The 21,258-nt window shown below is 42.0% G+C and overlaps 1 protein-coding gene across 7 annotated transcripts in view; it reads right to left on the bottom strand.

The window, feature by feature from the left end:
- The window catches only part of MAGI1 (membrane associated guanylate kinase, WW and PDZ domain containing 1), a 708,398-nt gene extending 706,247 nt beyond the window's left edge, over positions 1–2,151 (bottom strand). For all 7 annotated transcript variants that reach the window (XM_077128768.1, XM_077128769.1, XM_077128772.1 and 4 more), the window contains exon 1: positions 1,236–2,151. In XM_077128768.1, coding sequence (XP_076984883.1) covers positions 1,236–1,548 — 313 coding nt within the window. In that variant the 5' untranslated portion in view covers positions 1,549–2,151. The remainder of the gene's footprint in view (positions 1–1,235) is intronic.
- Between the last annotated feature and the right edge of the window lie 19,107 nt (positions 2,152–21,258).

Genomic DNA, 21,258 nt, shown 5'->3' with positions numbered 1-21,258 from the left:
ATGCTCAACTTTGCCACCTCCTTGGCACTTTCATGGGGGAGAATATGCATCATGCTGTCTGATCCCACGCAAGCCACTGGGATCCCCTTAAGACGACTCCAGTCGTTTTCTGTTGGGTTAATATATATGCCCCAAACCAAGAAGATTAAGGGACACTCCACCCACCGCCACCCCTCAAAAGCTTCTTCCATCCTTTTAGTGGTCCACCCCTCCTTTATGGGCTTCTAAGGGAAGAATCTGTGTCCTCCCTGTCTGAAATCAGCCCCTGCAGTTCCTCAGGACCATCCTCCCAGCCTCCAGAACCCTTCCTCCCCAATGCTTAAGGTTCAAATCCTGGGATGTGGTAGCTGTGTGACCTTGGGCAAGTCACTTAACCATTGTCAGTTCCCATTTACTTATCTGTAATATAGGGTTTATAAAAATAACTCGGCCTTAGAATTGTGACTCAAAGCAGGATCTTGCAGGTAAAGCATTTTACACAGAGCCTTGCATGTAGTAAGTGATAAATGAATGGCTGCTATTGTTTTCATCATTACTAATGATGTTGGTGGTGATGGTGTTAGCCTAAAACTTGGGCTTGATCTGAGGTTTGAAGGACGTGCTCCCTCCTCCCTCCTTCCCCCCCCCCCCGTCCCAGCCCCCACTGGGCCACCCGGTGGAGACACATGCGTCATCCAGCTGTAGGGTGAATGCAGGATCTTCAGAGGCTGACTTAGACTCTGCCAGGCGGTCAAGCCCAGTCCACCTGGAGGGGCTGCGAGATGAAAACCGATTTTCTGATGGAAGGGATCCAGCAAACCGGAGACCCTCTCCTGCCTCACACCCACTCTCCAGGTCTGGAAACAAGTCAAGTAGCAGAAAAACGCCAGCAGCTGCGCCCGCTGCATTCCTCCCCCAAGGAGCCGGGAGAGTGCCCACCTTTGCCCTTGTCTCAGCTCTCTAACTCTTCTCCAGACACGGGAGAGGTTGAGCTGCGCTCGGCGGCTAAAATAAGCTAGCACATTAGGCCTAGGAAATGTGTCCTTTCTTTCCTGCGCAAACCCTGGACGCCTCTAACAAACGCAGGTAGGCAAACAATCCAACAACTTTGAGTATCTCTCCACCATAGAGCGCACCGCCTCAACTTCCCCGTTAGCTTCACTGCGAGAAGAGTAGCGGAAATCAAAGTTAGGGGGTCAGGTCGTAGGCCGCCCCCATCGGGGGAGGGCGCCACCGTGAGGTACGCCCCATCTTACCTTGTCTGACGGCTTTGAAGGTGACGGCCTCCTTGCAGCTGTCGATGACTCCCAGCACGTCATAGCGGGGCAAGCCGGACACCCGGATCCCCTGCACCTCCAGAAGCAGCTCCCCTTCGCCCAGCCTCGGGCCCTCGCTGCCGCCGGGAAGCCCCGGCGTCTCCGCCGCCGCCACCGTTCCGACATACGGAAACTCCCCATTCTCAGCGCCCCCCAGCACCGTCACCCCCAGCTCGCCCTGGGGTCCCCGCTTCACGGTGCATTCGTGAACCCTGCTAGTCCAGTGGTTCTTCTTTTGGATCACTTTCGACATGATGAGGTACACCCCTCCTCCAAAAAATAAATAAATGAGAGACAGGTGGCCCCCAAGCACAAGCCCCCAGAGCTCCGCTGGTTCATAGGAGAGAGATCTCCCTCCAAATAACGCCACTCGAGAGCGAAAGTTGGCAGCCTCGCTTCCCTGCACACACTCGTGCACTCAAGCCATCATAAAACAAACTTTCTCGGCTCCCCCGCGAGCCCTGCACAGGCACCCGCGAGCTTTGTTTGCATTCCGGTGCCTCTTGGTTCGCGTTCCGGCGCCCGACCCGGCTCTCCAGGACCAGAGTCCACTCTGCGCCGCTTGGGTTATTTTTTTTTTTCCTTCCTTCCTTCCTTTCTTTCTTGCCGTTTAGAAATGCGGTGCCTCCTCTAACGCCTCCCGCCTGGCTCGCCTTTCCTCGCTGCTGGGTTGTTCTTGCGGTTGAGGGAAGCCCTTCCAGCCCAGTTGCTTGGAGCCCTGGAGACGCGGTCGCGGAGCGGGGGTGGGGGAAACTGGAGGGAAGTGCGGGCGGCCCCTTTAAGCAGATACAAAGGCTCAGCTTGTTTTGTTACATTTCATTCTATTCCGCGCCGCGGAGCGCTGCGACCGGCGAAAGCAGACGCGCGCGCATGCGCCCCGCCGCCGCCGGCCGGCCAGCCCGCCCCACCCCTCCTTCCCGGAGAGAAAGATTCCAGTGTGCTTCCCGTTGGGTCCTAAAACCGACCTGTCTGGAGACACCCACTTACCTTCCCTCTTCACAACCCCCCTGCTTTCTCCTCTTTTTTCAATGGCCGGAGATTCAGCAAAACCCTTCAGGGGTGAGAGGACACTCAGATGTTTTGGCCAAACTGTTTGCAACTTCTGAAACACGGACAATCCGGCTTTGGGAGTTCAAAATCATTTCAAACAGGTGGGGGTTGGGAGGCTCATACACTCACCCTCGCGCTCGAACTTGCACTCACGCACACACGCACGCACTCACGCCGGCCCTAAGCCTCCTAACTGCTCTCGGCCGGTGACTGGCCAAGCTATAGGTCCTCTAAACCCCTGAGACCGACCCGGAGGCGCGATCCTGCTGCTGCCTGCTCGGCGGGATCGGGTCCTGGTGTAGGTCTGCTGCACTCTCTGCCACCCGGGGGAGGAGGGCGGTGGGGTCTCCTGGGCCTCCCCAGTGTCCCTTGAGAATCACGCGCCCCCCTCCCACGCACCCACCAGAACCTTTAAACTTTGGAGCCAACTTTTTAGAACAGACAGAAAAAGGCGCGCTAGAGAAGCTAAAGGGTGAGCGGAGATTCGCATCTCCGCAGTTAGATAGGAACTAGATTTTGAACCGTACTTCCATCAAAGACTTCGGAAGCCAGCCACCTGCCCCGGGCTCAAGCTCCCGGAGGAGGCAGGAAGCCTTCGGGGGACAGGAGATAAGGATCGCTACCAGGTCTGGGAACGACTCCCGCGTCCTGGCGCCCGCGGCTTCGGTGCGGCCACCGCCTCTCGGAATTTGCAGCCGCCGGGTCGCTGCTGCCTGCGGCGCCGCGGCGGGGGTGGTGGGGGTAGGGTGAGAGCTCGGAACGAGCTTGGTGGCCTCGAACAGAAAGAATACCCACCGCCCGGAAAGCTGCTCTCTCCAAATACCACCTGGGAGGCAGTACCCCAAGCAATTTCTTCCCCCCCTTGGAGATTTGTAACCTGTTTATTCATCTTTGGTCACAGGAGAGATTCTCGGTGCTAAATATGGATGGTGAGTTGAAGGGACAGAGAGCTGCTCTCTGGAGTTTATTTAGGTTCCCAATGGTCCGCTCTCTCTATGACTTTGGAGGAGCTCCTTGACTTCTCTGAGCCTCCCCTTTCTACTCTGTAAACCAAGAGTTCTGGAGAGCATTACATGGGAGAATACTTGTAAAGTGCTAAGCTTGTAAAGTGAATACTTGTAAAACGGCATTTAATTAAAGTTCTTTATATTTATTGGTATTATTATTTGGAAAGGGAATTACGAAAGCATTTGGGGTTCCAAGTTAGGCGATAATCATACCCTCCTTTCTAGAGCTTAAAAATATGTAGGCATATATTTAAATAATGTTAAAGCCTGTTTGTATGGTGCTATTCTAAGCTAATAATAATAAGGGAAGAATGTTGATGCATCTCTCTTGGGATATCCAAGACTGAAAATCCCATTTTTCGATAGTGTTTCTGAAAGATTTTCCGTGGCCCTCCTTGGTAAGCAGAATTTCATTTCCAGCCTCTTTTCTGGGAAACAACTGCCTCAAATCTGACTGTATATAAAAAATCAGCAGGGAGCTTCAAAATGCAGATTTCCAAGCCCAACTCCAGATTCATTCAATCAGAATCTCAGGAATGGACTCTAGCATCTGGGTTTTTAAGGATTCCCTCAAATGATTCTGGTACACAACACTGAAGGCCACAGTTTCAATATCATGATTCCTAAGCATTTTTTTGTGTCACTGACCCTTTTTGAGAATATACCTGTGGTCCATCTCTCTCTAGAATGTAAGCTACAGGAGGGCAGGGAACTGTGGCAGTAAACTTTGGTTTTACTGATATATCCCCATTTCCTAGAATAGTGCCCAGTGCCTGGTAAATGTACTAGGAAACTAGTATGTAAATCTGTTTTGAAATTGAGTGATACACTTGCTCCATTGACTTCCATGCACTTGAGTGAAATACCCCATTTTCACAGAGCATTCACCTAGTGTTCTACAAAACTAGTGTGTAACTCACTTTAAAAAAAGTATTTGTTGAATAAGTCTTCCCAGAAAAATGTGCTTTTGGCATAGCATATTGAAAGGCAAATCACTAGGAAGTATTGACCTTGCATGCTTTCCTACTTCCTCATTCCATATTTTAGTCAAGTCTGCTAGCCAGGAATTCCCCCACCTGTCTGGAATCAGTGTTAAGGGGAAAGTTCTTAGAATTAGGGTACTTCAGATTTTAGATGTGGAATAGCCCCAAGAGAAGGGGTACCTGCAAGTACAGAAGGCAGGATAAGTGGAATAATCCAAGAAAATAAAAAGAAATCATTTGAAACTCCAAAGCAACCAAAGCTGCCTATTTCCAGGCATGTTCAACCTCTCTGCCCCTCCTCTTACCCCTTCTGTTCTGTCCTGTTTCTCCTGGTCTAGTTCCTTTGTCCCAGACAGGAAACTCCTTCAGGACAGAAATCCTTTGAATCATCAGCACCTAAACCATGCCTCCATGCACATACTGAATGAATGAATGGATAGATGAAGTGTGACATTAAGCTGTATAATATGTGGCCTTGGACCCAAAGTCAATTTAGATTTGGTAGCTAGAGGAAAAGTACTTGTAGATTATTTTCTTCATAGAGTGTATAGTTATCTCGTTTTGAAGTACATTTCCCTTGAATAAATGTAAAGTAGCATCCTACCGTCCCAATGTTTCTCATTGTTGCTATGACTTTAGCAATATATTCTGATGAGGAAATAATACCATAAGGTACTTAACCTTGGGGTTTACCATGTATGGCAGGATTTTTGCCTGTATTATTTTACTTAATCCTCACAACAACATCATGAGGTAGGTATTATGATGAATGACCCTGCTTTTGCAACTGAGGCAAATGAAACTGGGGATGTGAAGGAATTTGCCTAAGGTCAGAGTTTGGAAGTGACAAAGCCAGCATGTGAAACCAGAGACATGCCCAAAACCCATGCCCATAACCACCGCACCACTGGAGTACAGGGAGTGGGCATTCATCCCCCTTGAACATATTTGGTAACTACATCTTCTTGCTTCTTGAGTCTGCCATATAGTGTGTGCATAATAATTGTCACCCTCTTCTCCATTGTCTCCATTCCTTCCCTTTAATCCGAAGGGATACAGTGTTCCATTCAGGAATCCAGTCTCCTGTATCCCATCTGTGGGCTTTGACAATGGAATAATTTACTGGAATGTAAAGAGGATTAACTTGCAAACATTTCTAAAGTGTTTGTAGATTTGTGGGCTGCAGTATAGGTAAAGTGCCAAACATTTTTATATTGTTAATGCACAAGCATTTCAACAAAAAAACTCTTAATATAAAACACCATGGATTCAGATGAGAAATAAAACTATGGCACCCAATATACTCTCAACAAATTAAGATCATGTTTTCCTATGATCTACTAGAGGGAGGAAAAAACCCTGTGGATAGGAAATGTGTATTTCTCCTTCTTGTCCCATTCCATTTCTTCCCACAGTTTTCCAGGGGTAATTAAAGAAACATATCATTGCAGTTTGAAGTGGTGCTTCACCTTATTTTGATGAAAATGTGAGGATGGGAAGTAAGTGGTTCATCTGTGGAGCAAAGTAGCAAACATAAATTTGTTATCCTTCAGTTTCTGAAGAATGCAGCCAGGGGCTACCTTAGAGATAGGAATTTAAGTACTTTGTTCCCAGTAAGGTAGCTGACTCCATGATGGTGGCCTAGAGCAGAAGACCTACCGGGGAGGGCAAAGCCAGCATTTCAGGTAGAGAGTAAATGGCAGACGGTGCCATTTTCCTAGTCACCTCTGGAGGCTTCTCTGATTCCCATAATACCTGTTCTGTCCCTCACCAGGGTGGCAGATGGGCAGTTTCCTCTGCCCCTAGTATTCCTACCTTTAGTTATTTCAACTAAACTATAAATAAAATACTAATTTTTGTGACCTTTCAAGACATCACATGTGAACTATTATTTTAATACCCCAGAAGAGGAACTCTGGGAATACGGTTTAAATAGGGTTTAAATCCTGGCTAATGTTCATGTTCGCCATTTTCTGGTTCAATATCAAAAAAGGAATATTGATAACTGGAAGATCTGGAATTAGATGTAAGGTCTAATCTATTTAGGAACTAAGAGAAACCCAAGAATTTATCTGGGGAATCACTCCTAAAATTCCCCCAAATTGTCCAGCCGTCTAAAACATTAGGTATCCCAAGTTAAAAAGATCATCCTGCCTAATTCTGCTGAAAATATGTCTGATGATATTGCTAATTTCTTTCAGAACAGTAAATCAGCATTTTCTTGTGAACAGACATTTGTAGCTCTTACTCTCCTGCCCCACTTCTGTAAAAATATGGTAATTTGGACAAGGTAGATGCTTAAATAAGATTTTATTATCAAGGGTGTTTGCTCCCTGATATTTCTTCCTCTTTCTTCTTGTGTATCTTTATTAATTTACCGCACTCAAAGCAGAACTCAAAGAGTGATGAGGAAAATGCATATTGAAACCAAAGGTAGAAGGGCCATATTTGTAACATATCTGTGTAATATAGATATTAGAACAAGTGAAATAAAATTAGGACAAATTTAAAAATAGATAAGTAAAAATCAACATTAAGACATCCAAAATATTATTACCAGCAAATAACTGTTTTTGGTATCAGGGTCTATCTTCTCCTGGACTTTGGCAATGCACACACACACACACACACACACTCTTTATCCTCTAGTGTTTTTTCTCTCTTTTGTTCCCATTTAGGATTTATAGTTAAATTATAGAGTGAAGTGATCCTTTCTCACTCATCAATATACCATCAATTTCCTATTTGCTAACATAGACCTACATGTATCACTTTCAATAGATGAATAATATTCCCTTGTTTACCTGTTCCCAAAAGATTTAACCAGTGCCCCCATGAATAAGCATCCCAAGATTCTGAATAGAGCTAAAATAACAATTTCTGTCAGGATATATTTGGTTGCCAGTGACAGAAACCCAGTTCAACTAGCTTAAGCAGGAAAAAAAAAAAGTAATTACCCCATTTGACCAGAGGTGAAACTAATTTACAGCATGGCTGAATGAAGAGACTCAAGCTTTCTGTCAGGTTTCTCTCTCTCCATCTCTGCTTTTTTGGGTACGATGCCCTCAGGATCTCCTACAGATTGGCTTTCTCCGTGCAACTGGAAGAGAGAGCCAACAGCCAGCAGAGATCTTTTTCACTAACAGGGAGAGTGACCAGAAAAACTTCAGTCTGTGTATATTAAAGCGATTGCAATTTTTGAAAGTAAAAGTAGAGACTGTCTTCTTTTTGGTGGCTTAGATAATAAACACAAGGGTAAAACATCATCAATCAGCTGCCTCATCTAACCTGAATGAGGATACATGGACTTGGGCTACTCAGGGAAAACTCAAACTCCTCTGCAGTCTCTTATCAATGCCTTCTCTGCAGTTATCTAAAAGTTCCAGGAACTCAAATGCAAATCAAAGCTGCAGTGGCTGGCCCACATTTTTGTAGATATTTTGAAGCTGGCAGCACTGCAGGATTGAACCCTTTGCAAAGGAAGCCAGTTGAGTACTATACTCATTTAATACATATGGTTTGTTAAACCACATAATGTCCATTTCGAATGTTCTAAAATGAGTGTTAAGTTTCTCTAAGGCTAAGCTGAAAAAGAGAATTAAATAATTCAAAATGGCACAGAGAGTTGGTGGGTTGTTTTCATTAATTCATTCATCCAATAAATATTGATTGAATAATTATTCTATCAATCTCTGTTAGGCACTAATGACACAGAACTAAAAGATTTTTTTTTCTTTTCTTGAGGAAGCCTACCTTTTAATTGGATAGTCAGATAAGAAATCAGACCAGTATAATACTGCTTTATAAATTCAATGAAAGGAAGCCCAGGATGATACTAGAGGACATCTCATTAGGGAGAATTATAATTTGCAAACATGGTTTTAGAAATTAAAGGTGCTATTGTTAACAGAAATGCTTGCCTTCTCCCCCTCTACTTTATTTAATGGAATGTTAAGAAGTGAAAGATGAAGGCCAGTTTTATGATCACATTATGGTACTCAAACATTGTTTTATGGAGCCATTCATAGAGTTCTCAGGTGTTTAAAGTAATCCACAGTGTGAATATATGTTTCCATAAAGCACAACTCTGTCTTCCCACAAAATTGATCTAGCAAACGCTGGGTGGACTCTGCCCATAAATGTAATGAAGCAAATTGAAGGAAAAGGATAATGAAGCAAACTGGAGTCTAAGCAACCTTGTTCCTTGAACTGTACCATCTTTGAAAAATTCATTCTCTACCAAGTCTTAAAGAAAGATGCATGAAAACAAAAACAAATAAATAAATATATTACTATTATTCATTTTTCAGATTTAGCACATTCCTAGAATTTCAGACTCCTTTTTTTGGACTGTTCCCAGGTGAGGGTTGGTTTAGCCATACCCTAAATAGTTCTGTGTAGCAACCCTCAGGGAACCAGTGCCCAAATTTGGAGTCCCTGTTTCCTGAATATTTCTGAAACTCCTGGTTGGTAAATTCAGCATACCTGAGTTTAGATACCCTAAGGATTTTAGATACAGCAGAGAACTGCTGAACTAAGCTAAGCGTTGGAAGCCACTGCAGTTTCAGTTATTAAGTTAGGCTTCTGCTTTAGTGACTGCTGAAGCTGGCATATGCTTGGGAATGTTTCTGCTTCTAAACTCTCAGCATCTGCATTTTTCAGATTTTTGACCTTGATCTTGCGACCCTGCCTCTGGAACTCTGTGAGTGCTGGGAATACTCACAGCTGAGTGATAGGAGCAAAAACTAGACAGATAGCAAGTCCTTTTTCCTCTTTTTTTATTTTAAGTAAATCATGGTTTATGAAAGCTGCTTTTAGTTATTTTTTATTTGTTTATTTATTTTTTTGCATGGGCAGATACCAGGAATCCAACCCAGGTTTCAGCATGGCAGGTGAGAACTCTGCTTGCTGAGCCACTGTGGACTGCCCCTTTAGGTATTAATTTTGTTTTAACTTACAGTCTTGGTATGACTTTACGGTAGCCATCCTTTTGAACCAACACCATGAAAGCCTAAAACTATTAAAGCGTGCAATCCACTTGCTAAATTAAGCTGGCATTTGCTGATACCCCTCAAGAGATAGCTGAGTCCCTTCTCTAAGTTAATGTTTATCAAACTTTTTTGGTTGCCATTCGCAGCAAAAATATATATATTTTTATCACCAAAAGCACACATATACATTGTGTATATATGGTTGAAATAAAAGTTTCATGAAACAATACTTACCTATACTGTATATGATGCATTATGCCAGGGGTTGGCAAACTGCAGCCCACAAGCCAAATTCAGCCCCCTGCCTCTTCCTGTATGACCCATGAGCTAAGCATGGTCTTACATTTTCAAATCATTGAAAAACAAATCAAAAGAAGAATAACATTTATATTAGTACTTTCAATGTCATGCTCTATTCCATATCTTTGCATTTATTAGCTTTCTAATCTTTACAATAATTTGTCTTTGTCTTCATCAAAATCAGGACCGTAAATAGTAAAGGAGGACATTTTTTTGAGTGAGTACTCAATGTGCCAGACACCTTGGAAAATGTTCTATATGATGCATTTAGGTAATCCCCTCCTCTCTGTGAGGCAGGGAATATTAGTAGCCCCATCAAGTAGAGGTTTGACAAGGCTCTGCAACTTGCCCAGCGTCTCACAGCTAGGACATGACAGAGTTGGGGTTAGAGCCTACATTTCTGTTTCCAGAGCCAATGTTCTTCATCACTATTCACCTCTGCAGCTCCTTGATCACTACTTGCCACGGCTCAATGCATATTTGTGGAATGAATGAATCCACATATGAATAAATGAAAGAAATGAAAGCCCCTAAAATACAATGACGTCCCATGGATCCTGACCATCGATGGGAACGCATATTAGGTGATTGCACACTGCCTTAAAAAATCAAACAAACAAAATAAACTTCTCATTTAGAGCGCTTACTATGTATTTTCCATGTGTTTTCTCATTTGATCTTCAGAACCCTGTGAAGGAGCTGCTATCTCTATTTTATAGATGAAGAGACTGATGTTCAGAGGTGCTGAGTACCTTGCCTAAGATGGCACAATCAATATTAAGCATTGTGTATCTAAGACTAAGGCCATGCTCTTAACCATTGTGCCATGTGCTTCCATTTATTAATTTCTGATGTTGTGATAACACATCTACCCTATGGTTTTATAGGTAAAATAAACAACATAGCAGAGCCTTTCTTAATAATAGTAATACACTTCAATGACATATTTTTCTATCAAAAAGTTCATTACCCAAAGTGGAAAAAGTAGAAAAGGCAAAGATAGGCCTTCTAATACATGTAATATGGCAACTGTATTATTTAACAATTGTTATATAATCTTTGCCAATTGTCTGTAAATCTAAAACTATTCTAAAATAAAAATTTACTCTTAAAAAGCTGACTCCATTAAAAATGCATGATATACTAAAATAATATAGAATGTATGAAATATATAGTAAAACTTACAAAGAAAAACATGTTTAGTTACCTGAAATACCATTGCTCAACATAGCCTCTGTAGACTCCCTTTAGAGCGTGGGCTTTTCTCTAGCCCTAGAACCAAGGCCCAATACCTTAAAATAATAGCTGGGTGTCCTTAGGCAAATTTTTTAAGTGTCCGAGCCTGCCTGTCCTCAGCCATAACATTTTTATGATTGCTCTTAGTTATAATGAAATACTTTTTATATATCCTGCCATTTAACCTAAAACAATGATGATGATGAATATATACTTCCATGTATATATATGAATTGAGTTGCTTATCTTTCAGTGATCATTACTTTTAAAGTAAAGTGATCTGGTTCTGGGGAGCATTTTCGCTTCCCTGCCACTAAAACAAAGTCCATACAATGTGTTGGCTTCACAACAAGAATGTATTGGCTCACTGGTTCAGGCCTGGGGTTGGTATCTTCTGGCTGGCCAGCAATCTTTGGGGTTCCCTGGTTTTACTGTCACATGGCAATGCACATGGTGGCATCTTTCCCTCTCTCTCCTGGTCCTGTTGACTTCCAGCTTCTGGTTGCTCCTGTGGCCTTTCTCTGTATGTCCTTTTCTGTAAGGCTCTACTAGACCCATCCTGATTCAATCAAGCCGTACTTAAACTGGAGTGACTCACCTAAAGGTCCTATTTACAATGGGGTTTCACTCTCAGAAATGGTTCACTCTCAGGAATGGGTTAAGATTAAGAACATGTTTTTCTGGGGTACATAACCCCAGGTCACCACAGGAAGGTAACATATATAGTTTTGAATGGTTTTTATCTCCATAAGCATCTTCCTAGAAGCCAGAAAAAGTAGCCTGTTAACAGGTCTTTAAATTAGTTTCCAAAAGAGGATCAGCCCACTGTAACCATTATGTAGGATTATGTTGACATTTAGGTTAAATTGCTGTTAGTAAAATTCCAAGGCTGATCCTAAGCTGTTACCAAGCAAGAATAGTCAAAGGATCTAGGAGTTGAGTTTATTAAGGAAAAGATACCTATTTCTCCTTCCCTTCCCCTTGAGGGTAACTAAACTGCCACCATAACTATCTTGACTGCTATTTCTTCTTGTATTTGCAAATGGCATCCTCCCTGGTAACTTATGGAGCAAATCCTGACACGGCTCCTGAAGAAATAATGTACCTCCTTTAGTCATATTAGTAACTAACAGAGCAAAACATCTAAAGAGGCAGAAGAAATTTATCTCCATATTGTTCAGCACGGGAGCTTCTGCACTCAACAGTATACATTCCCTACAACCACACAACTCAGCTGTCAGACATAAGAGAATGACACCGTTAGAGCCCTGATCGCTAATCTCTGCTTCTTTTCCTCTCTGTGTTTCCTGGGAATGCCGGAAAATAGCTTCAGGATTTGGCTTCTAGTTGGTCAACCTTGATGCTAATTTCGCTATGGGACATTTTCAATCTTCCTTCTTGGCAAGAAACTGCAGAACAACAGCCACCAGCTGAGTGAATATATGACACAGAGCCAGATGGATATCAGTGGGAAGTGAAGGCTTTTACAGTGTTCCCATCCCTGCCTATACATTCTAGTCTTAGCAACAACTGTAAGAAAGTATGACTGACATTTGTTCTATTGGATTCACACAATCAAAAGGACTGAACCCCTCTACTCTAAAATTTTATATGGCTCCTTCAACTAGGATAAATACCCTGTTTTAGAGTACTTGTACTTCTTCATTTAGACATTTGTTCAAAAATGTTTACCAGATGCCTACTATGTGCCAGACAATTTGCTAATAAGCACTAGGTACTGATTAATCCTTTCATTCAATGAATACTTTTTTTTTAATGCTGTAAGGCAGAGTCACATTTCATTATTTTTCCATGTGAGTATCCCGTTATTATCCCATTATTGCAGCACCAATTGTTGAATTTTTTTTTGTTTTTTACTTGTTTTGCTTGCTTGTTTGTTTTTTGGGGAATGCATGGACCGGAAATTGAACCCACGTCCCCCACATGGCAGGTGAGAATTCTACCATTGAACTACCCTCACACCGGCAACGAATACTTTTTGAGTGCCTCCTATGTGTCAGACACTGTTCAAGGTTCTGAGGAAGAAATAGTCAACTAAATGGTCAAAGCCTCTGTTCTCATGGAGTTTACATTCTAGTGGGGCAATAAACAAATGTATAAGTAAAGAATCCTTGACGGTGGAGATTGTTGTTGTATACAAGGTGATCAGGGAAGTCCCCACTGAAAAGTTCATGCTTGAACAGAGAACTGAAGGAATGAGAAAGTAGACCAAATAGCTGTCTGGGAGACAGTGTTCCAGGCAGAGGGTATGACAAGGGCAAAGGCCTCGAAGTGTGCTTGGTGTGGCATGGACACACAAAGGTGAAAATAATAGATGGGGCTCTTACCCTTGTAGAGCACAAAGTCTGGTTGGAAAGACAGGTAATAATCAAATATCTCCCAAATAGGTATTTAATTCTCAATGGGTTGTGTGCCAAGGAGGAAACAGAGATGGGGCTGGAAGATGATTGAATCCAAGGGAAGGGTTCCCTTAGGAAGTGGAAACCCAGAGAAAGGGTGGGAAGGACATTTCTGTATAAAATGCGGACTGTAATTAAAGGGGTGGAAGGAAACAAGGCTAGTTCTAGGAAATGGAAAAAAAAAAATCCAGGTAGCTGGATTGTGCAGAAAGAGGGAGGAAAACATCCTTGGTGAGCTGGAAGACACAACAGGGGACAAATCACACAAGGTTTTTGTGCCTTATACGTTTTACAGTTTGTCCTCTCTGCTGGACCAAGCTCCAAAGAGGATGGGACATTGTCTTGTTCATAGCTGTGCCCTGAGCACACAATAAGAGCACAGTTTGTATTTGTCGAAGGGCTGACTGGCTGACAACTCAACATCTCAAGCAATCTGACATAACCATCTGAAAGCCTCAATAGTGACACTGCAGCTTGCGTTTTGTGAGTGATTGGCTCTGACAGATTCTGGGTGTAGAAAGGCCAGCAGACTCAGCAGTATTCAAAACTCTAATTTTGGTTTCAAAACCATTGGTAAAGCTGACTGTGACCATGGAGAACTCCTCCTGCTGAGCAGCAGAATCCAAATGGCTACTTTATACCTTAGTTATACTGAGATGAGGCAGTATTCTCATCTAGATGTGGCTTCTTGAAGTGGTGTTCATTTGCACAGTATTAAAGGGCATGAAATTTTGTAGGTCCGTCCAGAGGGATGCCTTGATAAATCCCAGAGTGATCTGCGCAGTGAATAAAAAAGTATTTGCAAAGTCCCCTTGGGGGAATGGCGAGAAAGGGGGAAAAGTCAACTTCCCCATTTGGAGAACCCTTGATATTCTTGCAAGCAGTGGGGACAACCAAATCAATAAGCTGAGCCCTCAATCCTGGGGTTTGTTCCTATGAAACTTATCCCTGCAAAGGATGGACTAAGCCTACCTGAAATTAGGCCTAAGAGTCACCCCCAGAGAACCTCTTTTGTTGGTCAGATGTGGCCTGTCTCTCTTTCAGCCAACATGGCAAGCAAACTCACCACCCTCCCCTCTCTACCTGGTACATGACTACAGAAGTGTAAACCTCCCTGGCAACGTGGGAGAGAAATCCTAGAACGAGCTGGGACTCAGCATCAAGGGATTGAGAAAACCTTCTCGACCAAAGGGGGAAGAGCAAAATCTCCCTGGCAATGTGAGATGGAACTTCCAGGATGAGCCGGGACCCAGCATCATGGGATTGAGAAAAACTTCTTGGCCACAAGAGGGAATGAGACATGAGACTTGAGAGAGATAAGACAAAGTAAAGTGTCAGTGGCTGAGAGACTTCAGAGTCGAGAGATTATCCTGGAGGTTATTCTTACACATTATATAGATATCCCTTTTTTAGATTAAGGTTTATTAGGCTAGAGGGAAGTGCCTGAAACTGTAGAGCTGTGAAAAAAAAGGGGGGTGGATAAAGGTCAGATACAAGAAGAAAACTGTTCTTTTACTTTTAGAACACAGAATGAGAAACTATGTGGTGGTGTTATCTAAGATACCTATTACCCACCTTGTAGACTGTTGCCAAAACATCTTCACTGTGAAGAAAAAAAAAGTAACATAACATGACACTTTGGAACGAATTGCAGGGATTTAACCCAAGACCTCATTATTGGTGAGCCTGAAGATCAACCTTTTAAAAACAATTCCTTATATTTGTCTTTTGAGACTGGCAGAAGAGTCTTGATGCTAGCTTCCCCAGCTCCACTTTCCCCTTTACCAATAACCCTCATTTTCCATTTGAGGACACCTGTGTCTCTGGGTAAGCACATTCTATTCTCCCAAGGCTGAGCAGGCAACACAGGTAAAACCAACAGTCACATTGATTCCACCTGGTCACAGGCGTGGACTTGAGGGTTGCACCTGTGACCTCGGCTGGGTCTAATGCAGTGAATCGCAGGCGTTGTGCTTGAAATGCTGTGACAGGCGCTCCCTCCCTTCTTCTGGACAGTGTGGATGCTTTTCCCCTGCTAAGAGAGGACAACAGCCTGGGGCTGGAGCTAGCTGGAAGTAGGCCAGAGTTGGAAGAATTGAAAGGAAGCAGAGGATGAACCCCGAAGACATTGTGAACCTTAGATTTAAATTGCACCTGAAGCATGCTCTGCTTCCGGACTCTTCCATTAGGTAAGTCCATAACATTCCCTATATTGTCTACATTGGGACTTTTTTGGTGGCCAAATAGAACTATCTGGTAAAGGTGTTGGAAATCTAGAAACAATTTTCTGCCCCTACACATTTGGCAGCATGCATAGGAAATTGAAATGAAGAGGAAACTACCGTAAGGTCCATATTCTCTTAAGAATTTTTAAATGTGAAATCATTCTCTTTTTTTTTTTTGGAAAAATTTAAGTTTCAATATTTCATTTACATTAAAAACAGAATTTTTAAAAGAATTTTACATTCCTGGATTTATAGACGCAAACTCATCAATAATATTTTCAAAATCAACTTCTTTGCTTATCTTCTTTTCAATTCAGAAAATTGCCATGCTTAACAATTTCTCTTGACCCAGTGATGACCTTAAGTAATTTTTTATTAACTTTAGCTTATGATCCTGTCTTTGAGTAAATTTTGCTTCTTTTTCATCATGGATTTTTCTCGTCTTATTTATTTATTTTTTTAACATTTTTTGTTGTGAAATACAACCTATATACAAAAAAGCAATAAATTTCAAAGTATGTTATAGCAAATAGTTATAGAACAGATTTTAGAATTTGGTATGGTTTACAGTTCCACAATTTTAGGTTTTTCATTCTAGCTACTACAAGACATTGGAGACTAAAAGAAATATCAATATAATGATTCAGCAGTCATGCTAATTTGTTAAATCCTAACTTCTCTGTTATAACTCCTCCTCCTCTGATTCTTCTCAATCTTCGGGAGCATTTGTGCTATGTCCATTCTAACTTTTTCATGTTGGGAAGGGGAGTCGTTATATGGTATAGGGGGATGGAACTAGTTGATGTTCTTGGAGAGCCTACTGCCTCTGGGTTTCAGGACTTATCTGGCCTATGAACCCATCTAAAGCTTGTAGGTTTCTGGAAAATAAACTTAGTGCGTGAAACTCTTAGAATCTCAGATAGAGCCCTAGCTGTTCTTTAGGGTTAACGGGAATGGCTTTGGTTGGGGGTTGGCAAACCCTGGTAATTAGCAATTTCTAGCTGAAACTTGGGTAAGAATAGCCTCCAGAATAGCCTCTTAATTCTGTTTGAACACTCTTAGCCAGTGATACCTTAATTTGTTACATTTTTCTTCCCCTGTTGGTCAGGAAGGTGTTGTCAATCCCCTGGTGCCAGGGCCAGGCTCGTTCCTGGGAGTCATGTCACACATTGCCAGAAAGACTTTCATTCCTGAATGTTAGCATGGATTTTTTCTGCATTGATTTAGATGTTTTAAAATATTGCATTGAGTTTGTGCATGAGGAAGAACAAAGGAGTGTCATTACTGCAGGGTGCTGAAAATAGATGGTAATTAATATTTTAAAATTTCATCTTATGTGTGAGAGTAAAGCAAAAAATGTTTATTTGGTATAAAATTCATATTTTGATTAGTGCATTTCCTAATATAACTTTAGATAGCTTGATTGAACACCATAAGTACTTGGAATCTTGGGTAGGACATGAGATTTTGTTGGTTTGTCCAGAGTGATGCCCCGATGAATCCCAGAGTGATTCAATCAGTGAGTGGAAAAGTATTTGCAAAGTCCCCTTTGGGGAATGGTGAGAACGGGGAGAAATTCAGCTTCCCCATGTTGAATTCTTGATATTCTCACAAGCAATGTGGACAACCAAGGCTATAGGCTGAGCCCCCAGTCTTGGGGTTTGTTCATATGAAACTTAACCCCACAAAGGATAGGTCAAGTCTACTTAAAATTTAGGCCTAAGAGTCACCCCCAAGAGAGCCTCTTTTGTTGCTCAGATGTGGCCTCTCTCTCCAGCCAACACAACAAGCAGACTCACCACCCTCCCCCTGTCTATGTGGGACATGACTCCCAGGGATGTGGACCTTCCAGGTAACGTGGGACAGAAATCCTGGAATGAGCTGAAACTCAGCATCAAGGGATTGAGAAAAACCCTAGAATGAGCTGAGACTCAGCATCAAGGGATTGAGAAAACCTTCTCGACCAAAAGGGGGAAATGAGACAAAGTTCTGCCCAGCAAGGAAGCCGTGTGAAGTGTGACAATTCATTAGCATGTGAGGCTCTGTTACACGGTATGTGTGTTTGTTTCTTCATCTTTGTTGGCTCCCCTTGTGTTGCTCAGAATCTTTTAATCTCTTCAACCAATCCCAGTGTTTTACAATGTGTCTCAAACATATAGAGACAAAGAACCCCCATACCAGATGATTTCCAAGGTGACTTTTGATGCCAAAACTTTGATTTATACCAAATGTTTTTGCTGTTGATGATGCTTTATAATTTGGATGAAGCTACATAGGGCAAAACAGTTGCCAGGTTGGTTTCAACCTGGTCATTGGGGCCACAGCTCAGAGATGATCACAGTCAATATCTCTATCGTTTTTCAAATATCTGTCTGGGGCTCTCAGAACAGCAGCAGCCAGGCAGCTCTCATCCCTGTGAGTAACTGAGTTACTCGGTTAACAGAGTAACAAACTGGGTAGCTGGAGCTGTGACCAGTCCCAACCCTGATCTCAGGTGCCTGGTACTGCGTGGCACACGAAGCCTGCTTCTTTTCCTTTTCTAGCCTTAGGAATTCCTTGGTATTTAACCACAATTTATCAGCCTCATCCTCTCGCTTTCCCTTGGATGGCACTGTGTTCCTCTAGATTGCACAGTTTCAAAATAGTTGATTCAGACAGTTGTTACTAGTTCAATATTTATGGTGATAGAGGGACTGATTTCTTGGAGATTTTACTCCACCGTCTTCCCCAAAATCTTCCAATGTTAATGGAAATTTGGTGGTTAGATTCAGGTGTCAACTTGGCCAGGTGAAGGTGCCTAGTTTTATTGCTGTGGCTATTAGCCAATGGCATGTGAACCTCATCTGTTGCTGATTACATCTGCAGTTGGCTAGGAGGTGTGCCTGCTGCAATGAATGATGTTTGACTTAATTGGCTGGTGCTTAAATGAGAGCACGCAAGGCAGCGCAGCCCAAGCAGCTTGGCATACCTTGTCTCAGCACTCGCAGCTCAGCGCAGGCCTTTGGAGATACAGAAAGGAATCACCCCAGGGAAAGTTGTTGGAACCCAGAGGCCTGGAGAGAAGTCCAGCAGAGATCACCCTGTGCCTTCCCATGTAAGAAAGAACCTCAGTTGAAAGTTGGCTGCCTTTCCTCTGAAGAACTATACAGTTTTAATGAAAAGAATCCCCTTTTATTAAAAGCCAATCCATCTCTGGTGTGTTGCATTCCAGCAGCTAGCAAACTACAATATAGGAAGTTAGTGCCTTATATATTATAATGAAATTTTGAATATGCAACACATACACATATAGTTTTAAAAAAACACAAACAGTACAGAGGTATATTCAGTGAGAAGAGTGTCTCCAACCCACTTTTCTCAGCTCTGCTCCACAAAGACATCATTTTAATAACCATTACACAATTCCTTGCATATTCTGAGATACTCTTCATAGATTTCCCTTTTAATTTACACAAATGGTACTATACATTGTCAGTTCCTTGCTTTTTTCACTTAGAAATATATCCTAGAGGTTGTTTCATATCAGAGCATATTTAAATTGTTTCTTAAATGTGGAAACATGGCTAAGCCTTTTGCATTCTTCATTTCATTGCTACAAATAATATGTATAACCTGGAGGAAGTAAATTAGTTTATGTATCTGTAAAATGTAAGTAACAGCAACAAACCTTCATAGGCTTCTTAAGAAATGCATCTAAAATTATTAAACTGCTGCTATTTTAAATTTTGATTCTGCCATTTATTTAACGAGACTTCTATAGAGGGTCATTTAGGCTGTAACTTCTAGTGATTTTATACAAACCTGTAAAGAATTTTATTGTGGTATGCTACTTTGTTTGAAAGCTGTATTAAATGTTCTAAACAATAGCCTATGCAAATATAAGCTCTTGAATCAAAAGTTTTAAATTTAGGGCCCTGAGTAAAACAATTCAAAAATTGTGTTTTGTTTGTTTCTGGCATCTAACCCTCTTTTTCCTACAAATAGGCAGGTTCCTTTTATCATTCATTATTTATTGAGTACTCACTGTGGACCAGGGACTATGTTGGATCCTGATTCTTAAGGGCCTAGCATCTACCCATTCATTCATTTGAGAAGCAGATAATAGGTCCAATAAATGTCTAGTCCTCTGAGGCTATTTAGGCTAATATCCAAGAAATCTGGGTTGTAAAAGCTCTGTTGCTATTTCAGTATGAAAACCAGCTCAATCGTGTACCTGGATCAAAAAAGGTTGTTTCTATATGAGATCAGTCAATCTTGGGGCCTGTCAGAATGATAGTCTCTATCCAGCAGAGCCTTTCCCCATACTCCCCTATACAAAAAACAGCTCCAGACCATTGCATAAGCATAAATGCCAATGTGTTTCCCTGAATTTCTGACCCTTCAGCCATGGCTGATTGGACCAGCAGTGAGTAAGTGACCCAGGGGCAGCCACTTTATAGGTTGACAAGTGGCCTATGACTTGGCCTGGCTCCAGAGTTATGTCCAGTAAGAGTGATGGTGACATCATTACACCAACCAGATCCTCTCTTGGCAGCAATGTGAATTGAGATACAGAGAAAACGGAGTAAATGTTAACTGAGGAAGCAGAAACCCAAACTAGCTGAGGCACGTAATTGTTGAGCTACTGGAGTCAGGTTTTCAAACCTAGTTGGTCTCTAGGGCAACCAGGGCAGGGCTGCCTTACCTCTAGGGCAGTGGTGCTCCAACTTAATCAACGGCCACCTGCAGGGTCTGTTAAAACACAGGCTGATTCCCACCAGCAGAGTTTCTAATTTAGTAAATCTAGAGTGAAGCCAAGAAAGTACATGTCTGACAGGTTCCCAGGCAATGCTGCTGCTGGTCCAGGGACCACACTTTGAGAACCACTGATCTAGAGTAAGCTTCCATCCATTCCGTCTTTCCAAAGAGCTGATCTTAGTCTAGGCCGAGTGTTCCATTTCCTGGGTCCCTGTGAGATCATGTTCGACAGAACTGAGATTCCTGATTGCCTTATTTTTCTGCACGTTCTTATGACATCTCCCTGTGATTTGAAATAATTTGAGTGAGACCTTAGTGCAGAATGAACTCAATAAATAAAACATAATGATAAGTGTTATTTATTAAGTCCTTACTGTGTACAGGTAGAAAGTGTTCAATAAATTATAACTAAATATTATCCCCAAAACTGCAATGTCATAAATACTTTGTCCCTAAATTCATTACTGTGGTATTGCTTGTTTTGTACTTTTCTTCATAAATGTGTTTAATTTCCTGATTTTTACCATCAAGTACATAAGAACCAATTTTGGCTCAGCATTTGCAGTTTTTTCTATAGTTCTAATGTTTCATTTCATCATCTAATCCTCAAAAATATTGAAACTCTGAGAATATAAGAACTGTTGCTGACAAAATGATGCTGAACTCTTCCTGTGGCCTAGATACACTGTTTCTGACAAATTAATGTGTTACTAAAATATTTTTACCAATGAGAAAATCTGTGATTACTTCCATTATAGACAGAACTGGCAAGGTCTATTAGAAGTTCATTTATATCAGGCATATCAGAATAATCTCAGATCTTGTTCTTTCTTTCATGTCTGCTTGTCTAACTTTAAAATGAAATATTTATTATGTTCTTATTTATTGTGTTTCTCCCAAATAGACTGAGTTTCATAAGATCAACAAGTGGGTCTTTTCACCAATTTTCTTTCAATACCTGACACATCATAGATGTTCAATAAATATTGATGGGCTTGACTTGTTCGGGCCATT

Source organism: Tamandua tetradactyla, chromosome 15 (genome assembly GCF_023851605.1).
Source record: "Tamandua tetradactyla isolate mTamTet1 chromosome 15, mTamTet1.pri, whole genome shotgun sequence".
Lineage (NCBI taxonomy): Eukaryota > Metazoa > Chordata > Mammalia > Pilosa > Myrmecophagidae > Tamandua > Tamandua tetradactyla.
Note: the sequence above shows the minus strand (reverse complement) of the source record. Positions and strands in the feature narration are given on the sequence as shown.